The 10,082-nt window shown below is 48.5% G+C and overlaps 1 protein-coding gene across 1 annotated transcript in view; it reads left to right on the top strand.

Annotated features, from left to right (window-relative positions):
* The window catches only part of ARFGEF2 (ADP ribosylation factor guanine nucleotide exchange factor 2), a 33,188-nt gene extending 23,647 nt beyond the window's left edge, over positions 1-9,541 (top strand). Inside the window, exons 29-39 of the mRNA XM_066199323.1 lie at positions 166-296; positions 390-519; positions 940-1,075; positions 1,864-2,002; positions 2,142-2,196; positions 2,450-2,564; positions 2,849-2,979; positions 3,969-4,137; positions 4,526-4,664; positions 6,110-6,227; positions 6,855-9,541. Of these exons, the coding sequence (XP_066055420.1) occupies positions 166-296; positions 390-519; positions 940-1,075; positions 1,864-2,002; positions 2,142-2,196; positions 2,450-2,564; positions 2,849-2,979; positions 3,969-4,137; positions 4,526-4,664; positions 6,110-6,227; positions 6,855-7,040 (1,449 nt within the window). The 3' untranslated portion in view covers positions 7,041-9,541. The remainder of the gene's footprint in view (positions 1-165; positions 297-389; positions 520-939; positions 1,076-1,863; positions 2,003-2,141; positions 2,197-2,449; positions 2,565-2,848; positions 2,980-3,968; positions 4,138-4,525; positions 4,665-6,109; positions 6,228-6,854) is intronic.
* Positions 9,542-10,082: the final 541 nt, after the last annotated feature.

Genomic DNA, 10,082 nt, shown 5'->3' on the forward strand with positions numbered 1-10,082 from the left:
TTGTATTCAAAGCTTATTTGGATTTAGGAGAAATTTTGGTGTTATGTAAGCAGTAAACTCGGGCTAGTTAAGTAACATTAATAATTGTCATAACATTTGTCACTAATAAACATTTTTAAGATAATTTGTTTTCTTTAAATCTTTTTTTCCCTGCTGATCTTCAAGGTATTAAGGGAATACACAAGTGATGACATGAATGTGGCTCCTGGGGACAGAGTGTGGGTCAGAGGATGGTTTCCTATTTTGTTTGAACTTTCTTGTATCATCAATCGTTGCAAGTTAGATGTTCGTACAAGGTAATAAAGCTTTTCTCTTTTTCCTTTTAATTCATTTAGGGAAGGTATCACAGGAACACATTTTAACACCTACTTGTTTGGGTTTGTTTACAGAGGCTTAACAGTGATGTTTGAAATCATGAAGAGTTACGGGCATACCTTTGAAAAGCACTGGTGGCAGGACCTGTTTAGAATTGTGTTTCGAATTTTTGATAATATGAAACTCCCTGAACAACAAACGGAGGTAAAACCAAGAGAACCCCAAAAGCAAGCATTCCCTAGAGTTGTGTTTTTAGGAACTCGCACATCTGAGGCAGCAGTTTCTATTGACATCAGTTGTTGCCCCCCCGTACTGCCCCAGACTTAACTAAGCACGTTCTGCCGAATTCCGTGCCCTGGATGCAACTTGCCACAGTGCCCAGTGGCCTGTGTGCCTGCCTGATTATTTCCAAGGAGAATGTTCTCCTGTTGTGAACACGCACAGTTTCCTGAGCAGTGTTCTTGTGGCCAACCAAACACTTCTGACAAGACATCTGCAGTCGTGAGGCTTTAGCTCTGAGCCCTCCTCAGAGCTGTGCCTCTTGTTGAGCAGCCACATGTAATCCAGGTGTTGTCCTCATGGGAGGATCCCCACGAAACCAAAGACTTCCATTTTCTGTCCCAGAAATCAGAGTGGATGACCACGACATGCAACCACGCCCTGTACGCCATCTGTGACGTGTTCACACAGTTCTATGAGGCTTTGCACGAGATCCTTCTTCCTGACATACTGGCACAGCTGCACTGGTGTGTAAAACAAGGTACCTCATTTACCTGGATCTTTTCATCAAATGTGGTTTCAGATGTTCGTTACTTAAGAAGGGGTGAGCTGAATTTTGGAAGAATAAAAGTTCCCATTAGGACAATACGTGTTGCAGTAGGTTGATGCAGTACCTTGAATATCCGAGCCCTAATCTTTTTATTGAGTCAGGCAACTTCTTTTTTTTTGTTTCTGTGTTCGTGGTGGGCTCATGGTGCTTCTGTGACACAGCAGAACCTTTGGAGAATGGTGTCACTCTTGTGAGCCGTCTGCCGAGAGCCCTTCCTGGCGTGACTGCGGGGACACATTGCGTCCTTTGTTGACACAACCAGATGTGTGCCTGCGTTCTGGCGCCCCTTCACCCTTCTCCCAGCCAACGAGTACTTCTGAACACACCTTTGGAAAGAGCATCTTTTCTTTGTGGCTCCAAGTCGTACACCTGGAATCCTGCATGTTACATGTCAGGGCATGATCTTGCAGGAAATCATCATTTGCCAATTGCTGCTTTTCCTTCCTTTTTCTCACTGTGTGCTTCCCTTCTTCTTCTGCTCTGTCCTTTGTCTTCCCTGGTTGGATTTCCATCTCGTGAAGGCTGTTTTGAGACTTTTTTTTCTATTCAGTAGGTTCTTGAGGTTCATATTGTTGTAACATATTGTATAGGTAGGCTTTGAGCCAAGAGATTGTGCATTTCGCAGTATTGGTAAAAATTTTAATGGAGCAGTAATAGGGAAGGGTTAATTTTTCATTGATATTGTGGAAGTTGATAAACATGGAAGATTTCTTTGACAGATAATGAGCAGTTGGCACGATCAGGTACAAACTGCCTGGAAAACCTGGTCATACTCAACGGACAGAAATTCAGCCCTGAAGTCTGGGGCCAGACGTGCAATTGTATGCTGGAAATCTTCAAAACAACTATTCCTCATGTGTAAGTCCATAAGTTTAATTCTTATATTGATACCCAATTCCAAAGCAACAATATTTACCTTTTTTGTTTTGTTCTGTTTTGTTTGATGTTTTGTCCGTTTATTATTTTTTGTCCTTGTTTTGTTTCTTTAACTCTGGAGCTTGCTGACATGGAAGCCTGTAGGAATGGAGGAGGATTCATCTGAAAAACACTTGGTGAGAGCCAGCTCGGGGTGATAAACTGACTTGAAGGGTTTTGTGTTAGGTCAGCTTGTGAAATACTCTGTTGTAGTCAATACACTTGTCAAGGAATCGACAGTAGATTGCATTTGGTGTCACTGTAAAACAGGATGTAAAGAATGGATGCAGGAAGCCTTTGAAGCTGGGATTACAGGGGTCATCTGGAAGGTGATAGCTGGTGGGGAGTTAGCGCTTCAGCTTGCTGGAATGGCTCTGCACTCTCTTGTAGGATTTGGACCTAGATCACCAGTCTTTAAGCAGCATGGATAAAAATGCCTCTGAAAGAGGACAAAGCCAGTACTCAAACCCAACAGATGAGAGCTGGAAAGGTGGTCCTTATGCAAGTAAGGAAAACATACAAGCTTTTTCAGTGCACCTTTTCGACCGGTCCTAGTTCACTTCTGTAGTTCTCTGCAGAAAGTTTTGGGGCAGTTAAACTTGGGATAAGTCTTTTCAATTTGTGTTTATGCCTTGCAGTGAGATTTTCTTCTTCTCTCTTTGCAGTGAGAAGATAATTCACAGCATTACTAAATATCAAATTGTTAAGGGGAATGTCATATTTTGCTAGCCTTTAGTAAGTGAACCGTCATGAATTGCTTCTGAAACTTGTGTTGCTCCATTTCATTAGACCAAAAACTATTTGCTGGCCTCCTGATCAAGTGTGTGGTACAGCTGGAGTTGATACAGACCATTGATAACATAGTGTTCTATCCAGCCACAAGCAAGAAGGAAGATGCTGAGCACATGGCTGCAGCTCAGGTACCCTCAGACTTACCTGTAACCTTGTTGTGAGAGTAAGGTACAAACTGTGGAATGCTCTGATGTGGTCACTAAACAGAGTCTTTTTCTGACTCTCAGCATTACCCTGGATGTGTGTAAACCACTCTTAAGCTGTGATTTTTTTTGTCTGCCTCGAGTGCTGCCTGGCAGCCTGCATGTTGTAGTATTACATTACTTCAATTTTTATTATCATTATAATAGATTATAGTTGTTTTTGTCGTGAATACATACTCATCAAAACCGGTTCTTGTTTGTTTGGGGGCAGGCATTCTTTTCTGCTCGTTAGACTGAGTGTCACCTAGCCACAGCTGAGGCTCTGCTCAGTCTGGATGTTTGCACAGGAGGTGTTGCAGAAGTTGAACTTCAGCAAGGTCAATGGTCAAGATTTTGCCCGTTGCTGACCTCAGACACGTCCCTGTCCCCGAAAGTTCTGACTCTGGGCAGAAGTGCACAGTAGCTCTGGCTTGGCTGGTAACAAAGCCCTGAGCTGGAAGTTCTGGCTAGTGCATTCAGGTTGTGTTTTGGGGAGGGTGTAGTTAAAATCCTAGTGCAATTAGCTAAAAATATTGACCCATTTAATTAAATTTGACATGAGCCGAGGATGGGGAATTTCTACACTAGGCAACATCTAAACCCACACTGTTTTTGTTGTTCATTTTGATGTTCTTTGACTACCCAGTCAGCTTCTAGAGAAGAGGAAATGTTCTGTACTGTATTGCTGTGACTGCAATGTCTCCATAGGGGAGTCCTTCCCTTGCTCTTGAGTCTTATTTTCTTACCAGTAACTAGGATAGATCATAACTTCTCTCTTCCTGAGTGCCCTAGTGAGAAGAGTGCAGCTCTGGTCTCTGACAGGACCACTCTGCTGTGCTGGACTGCACTAACACTGCACCGCACCTACAAATGGAATTAGGAACTGGAGTTTATGGCATGTGCTCTCTCTCTGTCCCTCTCCCCCTGTTCTTCAGCGAGACACACTGGATGCAGACATCCACATTGACACAGAAGACCAAGGAATGTATAAATACATGTCTTCACATCACCTTTTTAAGTTACTGGATTGTCTGCAAGAATCTCACTCATTTTCAAAAGCCTTTAATTCAAATTACGAGCAGCGAACTGTGTTATGGAGAGCAGGTGAGGCTTTTATTTTTATTTGATAAACATGCTGAACTACACTTCTAGCTTTAAGTATCGTGACACAACAGTGTGCTATTGCAGTCACCCCTAGAGTTTATTGGACAGTCACATGCTTTTATTGCTTGTCTCCTTCCTGATGACTTGAATAATTCTGTTTGCTAAATTATCTGGGGTTTTTTTCAATTAAAGCAGAGCTACGCAGCTAGGTACTGCTGTAGTTAAGTATCTTTGTAAATAAATCAGAACTCGGTCAAAATCCAGGAGGAGGAAATACTGTCTGGACAAGAAATCATTAGTGGTCAGATATTGTTGATAGCATTTATTTTTTGGCTAGTAACACCAGCTTTGGACGTTCCCTCTTGTGCTGTGTGGGACTGATTTCTAGGGTTCAAGGGTAAATCAAAGCCCAATCTCCTGAAACAAGAGACCAGCAGCCTGGCGTGCTGCCTGAGGATCCTGTTCCGCATGTACGTGGACGAGAGCCGGCGCGAGGCCTGGGCTGCCGTACAGCAGCGCCTGCTCAGGTGGGCTGGGACAGGGCTGGGGACAGGGCTGGGGACAGGGACAGGGGGCTGGGGACAGGGGGACAGGGCTGGGGACAGGGCTGGGGACAGGGACAGGGACTGGGGCCTGGGCTGCCGTACAGCAGCGCCTGCTCAGGTGGGCTGGGACAGGGCTGGAGACAGGGGGACAGGGCTGGGGACAGGGCTGGGGACAGGGACACACAGCTGGGGACAGGGCTGGGGACAGGGACACACAGCTGGGGACGGGGACACACAGCTGGGGACGGGGACAGGGACTGGGGACAGGGGACAGGGACAAGGGCTGGGGACAGGGACAGGGACTGGGGCCTGGGCTGCCGTACAGCAGCGCCTGCTCAGGTGGGCTGGGACAGGGCTGGGGACAGAGATGGGGCTGGAGACGGGCTGGGGACAGCACAAGGGGCTGGGGACAGGGACAGGGGGCTGGGGTGCCGTGTGGCAGTGCCTGCTCAGGTGGGGCTGGGACAGGGGCTGGGGACAGGGGAGAGGGGCTGGGGACAGGGACGGGGGCTGGGGACACTGCCTGCCCAGGTAGGACAGCACAGCCCCGCTGGGGACACTCTGCACTCAGAGCTCACTGAGCAGGGAGGGAGCAATGTGCCTGGAATAGATGGAGCACCTTCTGCCTGACACAGGCTTTTCTTTATGCAAGTGGTGGTGCCCGAAGAGTTCTCCCATCTGAGCACAAGGCAGTAGGGGCAGAGTAGGATGCATTGATTGAAAAAGAGTGCAGTATAAGCTGCTGTACAGCTGGAATTTAAACACATGTGGAAAATCGTTCTAAATTAATATAGAAAGGTATTTGGGTGAGTGGGTACATAAAACTTGCGAGTACTAGTCTCTTATCAAATGTGAAGATTTCCCAGTTTGCCCTTGTACTTACACAGTGGATTCTGATCTACCAGCATGTGTGGACATGTTAATCTGCTTAGTCCTTCTTTAATTAAAGGAGTGTCCTAAAAATAGCCGTAGTACGTGGTACAGTTTGTACCTTGTGTTGGCAATCTGCAGCACGGACCAAAAATTTATTAATGCAATAATAATTCTTCCTTAATGTGTGATGCTGAACTGAGCAGATCTTCATTAAACCAGTCCAAATTTGGTGCTGTTGCCAACGTCAGGGTCAGGAAATAATGTTTGCAGGTTGAAAGTGACAGCGCTTCAGTTACAAAATGTTTATTGGGCAGATTAATTTTCCTTTTCCTTCTCTGTCACCAACATGAAAAGTATTTTAGTTCAGTTATCTGGAGCAATTCCTGTATCAGAAAAAGCAAACCTGTGTAGTTCAAGTTGCATGCGATTGAAAACTTTCCCATGGAAGTACATCTTGCTTGAAAACAAAGTACAGAGAGGACAAACAGAGCATGTGATCAGAAACTTCATAAGGGTTTCCCTTACGGTTTGTGTGAACTGTGCCATCTCTGCAGTGTGTGCACGGAAGCCCTGGCCTATTTCATTACTGTCAACTCAGAAAGCCACCGAGAAGCCTGGACCAATCTCCTGCTGTTGCTTCTGACAAAAACACTAAAAATCAGTGATGATAAGGTAAGAAGGGGCTGGAAGTCCTGTCTGCATTTGGGGGTGTTTTTCATTCTTGCTTCAGCCTGAGTGCAGTCTTTATTTCCATCTGGACTGGAGGTCTGGATGTGCTCTCCTTGGCACACAGCAGCGGCAGCTCCACTGTCTGCAGCCGTTCTGCATTGTGGGAATGGGGCTGCATCCATGCAATTCCCAGTTGTGTGGGAACGTGGATGGGATTACTGAACAGCTTTCATGTCAAAGCACAACGAGTGTGCAGTAAGGGAGGGGCTGGTGCTGTGTTACAGCTGCACAGCAATGGTACGGGTGATGTTCCCCCCTGTGAAATTGGAATTCCAGTTTCCTTGACAGGGATGGCAAGAATAATTTTCTTTTTGAGGGAAAGGGAATGCAAATATTCATGTTGCTACAAATAGACTCTGCTACTACCTCTAGGCTGGCAAGTCCCAACACCCTGGCTCTGTTTAGGGAGTGACCCCAAAGCAGGCCCTGTGCGTGCTGCTGCCACGAACACCGCGGAGCTGCGGGGCCACGGGGAGGGCTTGGGTGAGCCCTGGTGTTGTGTGAATGCGTCAGCACCCTGTGTTTGGCTGCAGCCGTGGGGGGTGACGCTGTGTTTGTGTGTTTGGGCAGTTCAGGGCCCACGCCTGCACCTATTACCCGTTCCTGTGTGAGATGATGCAGTTCGACCTGATCCCCGAGCTGCGCGCCGTGCTGCGCCGCTTCTTCCTGCGCATCGGGCTGGTCTTCAACATCTGCAGCCCCGAGGGGCAGGGCCCACGGCTGGGCTGCCCCTGCCTGCCCGCCAGCTCTGCCTGAGCCCGCTGCACCCACAGCTGGAGCGATGGGAAACGGGACCCTGGTGCTGCCGCAGGAGCAGGTTATCCTTACCGCAGCGGCGTTTGGGAACGAGGGGAATTTTCCTGTTCTGTCCATCCTACACAAGTGTCGGCAGTTCCGTTTGAATTATTGCTTACAGAGTCAATGCAGTAGGTGTGCAGTCTCTTTGTTTCACGCTAGTCATTTGTATGATCCACTATGTCTCCTCTAGTCTTTTATCCACTGCTCAGCCTCTCATGCCAGCTAGAGCTGAGAAATCAGCCGGATCTCTCCGGGGAAGTTCTGCCCCTTGGAACCAGTGACTGTGTTTGTGTAGGCTTGTGATGTTGGCACGTGTTCACAATAAACTGCTGCGGTGGCCAGTGACCACCCGAGATCCCTCTGGCTTTTCCTTTGTGTCCAGGACCAGGCAGGGCACTGGGCTGCCGAAGTGGACAGCCTGGAGCATGTTTGGAGATGGGTTTCCTCCTGTTTAGCAAATGACTTAATTTTTTTTTTTAATATCAGTACTGCATCTTCTGAGTCTTAGCTTTATGGAAGATTTTACATCAGGAGCAACAATACCATCCACTCCTTTAGCTTATTAGGCTTGAGTTAAAGAGTAACAAACTTAAAATATTAACAGTATTTAAAGAAAAAAAACAAACCAAGAAACAGCAACAACAACCTACCTACTTGAATGGAACGAAGTGTATAACATTATTTTGGGTTTTGAGTTGAGTTTCCTGGCAGGATGGCCTCAGGTGAGGTTGTCTTGGGAGATGCTGCTCTGAGCTGCTGGGAATGTGCTCTCTTTGGGTCTTTTTTTTGGTTGTTGTTTTTTGTTTATTTGTTTGATTTGCTTTTTGTGATCTTTTTCCAAAGGGTTTTCATGGTGCTCCTCAATACATCTGTTTGTCCTGCGTAAGCATTGTTTGGGAAAGGTTTTACAGTCAGTAGTAGTAACAAAGCTTTCACAATTTATTTTTACTTTTTATTTTTAACCAAAGAAAAGTAAGTGGTAGTTGTGGCTCTTTGACTTTTAAATGCCCATTAGGTTAAATCTATACCCTGCTGTTTAGGTGAAGGGAGTGAATGGCTGTGACAATAGGAGAAGACTGAGAAATAAGCAATGCTGGTATTTACCTTGGTGCATCTGAAATATCCTTTCGTGTTGCATCTCAGGCAGCTGCTCATTCCCTGGGAATGTCACTGCATCGGGCACTGCAGGAAATGGAGTATTTATTTTAATTCTATTTCAATCTGTAATAATACGCTATTCCTTTTCTTCTGGTCGTAGGTAGTGCTAAGGAAAACATTTGAACCATTATTTTTCAGATTTGGCATGTGTCACTGCCTCATGGAATGTGTTCCCTCATGTCCCATCAGACACACGTGGCCAGCTGCATGTTGTCTGTGTGTCACAGGTTTGAAAGCCCTACAGTCGTGTCTTGAGACAAGTCTCAGTTCTGAGGTCTTCAATGACTTCACTTGCTTCATGGGCTTTCTTTACTGTAAGGGGCAGCGTTTGTACTCTCTCTGCACATAGGATCAGGCTGTTTAGGCCATGCTTCCCTCCAGCCTTTGGTCTCAGACTGTTCTTTTCCTTCAGAAAAGCTTTTGCTGTGTTTATACCAGCTGCAAACTGCTGTAGTTGGGTATGTGATACCCAACCCCAGGGTCTGCGGAGGGCAGCCCTGTCCTGTCCCCGCCGGCCCCGTCCCACGACAGCAGTAACCGGGTGTGTTCAGGGTGTTCCTCGGCACGCGGGGCTTTTGCTCAGGCCGTGACAGAGCGGCTGAGCCCCCCCGGGCTGTGCAGGGCCAGAGTCACCTCCGGAGCCCGTGCCCGCGGGGAGCTGCGGCTGACCCTGGCAGGCGCAAGCACCGACCGCTGAGCGCTGCCGCCTGCGGCGGCGCCTTCTCCGGGCCGCGGCAGCCTCCCGGGGGAGGGAGGGATCCAGCCAGGAGAACCCGAACCCCCCCTTCTGCGCTGGCTGAAAACTCCCTTCGTCTTGCTTCTCTTGTGTCTCACCGTCCAGGAAAAGGTTGTTTGTACGGCAGTTTGTTCCCCGTGTCTGGTACCTCGCATTCTGAACTGTAAACAGAACAATCGAAACCCGTATCTGCTACTACAACCCACACCTCCCAGATTTTAGCTCAGTCTTACTATTCAAGAGAATGATTAAAAATAGTGACTTTGTCAAAAGTGCATCTCCCTTTAACCTGTAACTTCAGTTTGTTCAGCACCTTTGTTTAAAATGTATGTTTTCACATATTTAAAATGCCTGAGTTTTAATATCTCTGTATTAAGTGCATTTACTATCAATAATTTAAAGACCATTCCTTGCCAATGGATGTATAGAGTTCTGAGATAATACCAAAATTATATAATATGAAAAAAACTGTGTAAAGTTTTCTACATGAAAATACGATGTATAATAGTTATACTATTCCATGCTTTAATCAAGTGATAAATCAATAAAAGTTTTACGAAGTGTTGCTTTTTTTGCTCAGGAGGTTCCTTAAGCGGCTCCGAGGCTTCGGCGCCACTCGGGCTCCTCTGCGGGGCTGGGGGGATCCGCTCGGTGTTTTATACCGCGGGCAGGCTCCGTGCTCGTCCTGCTCCGCCCGGGGCCGGGGCCGTTCCCGTGACAATGCAGGGGCTCCGGCCGGGCCCCGCCGCCCCCGCTCGTTCCGGGGCTCCGGCCGGGCCCCGCCGCCCCCGCTCGTTCCGGGGCTCCGGCCGGGCCCCGCCGCCCCCGCTCGTTGCGGGGCTCCGGCCGGGCCCCGCCGCCCCCGCTCGTTCCGGGGCTCCGGCCGGGCCCCGCCGCCCCCGCTCGTTGCGGGGCTCCGGCCGGGCCCCGCCGCCCCCGCTCGTTCCGGGGCTCCGGCCGGGCCCCGCCGCCCCCGCTCGTTCCGGGGCTCCGGCCGGGCCCCGCCGCCCCCGCTCGTTCCGGGGCTCCGGCCGGGCCCCGCCGCCCCCGCTCGTTCCGGGGCTCCGGCCGGGCCCCGCCGCCCCCGCTCGTTGCGGGGCTCCGGC

The sequence above is a fragment of the Chamaea fasciata genome, unplaced genomic scaffold, assembly GCF_029207755.1.
Source record: "Chamaea fasciata isolate MVZ Bird 193981 ecotype frontalis unplaced genomic scaffold, bChaFas1.0.hap1 SCAF_17, whole genome shotgun sequence".
Classification (NCBI taxonomy): domain Eukaryota; kingdom Metazoa; phylum Chordata; class Aves; order Passeriformes; family Sylviidae; genus Chamaea; species Chamaea fasciata.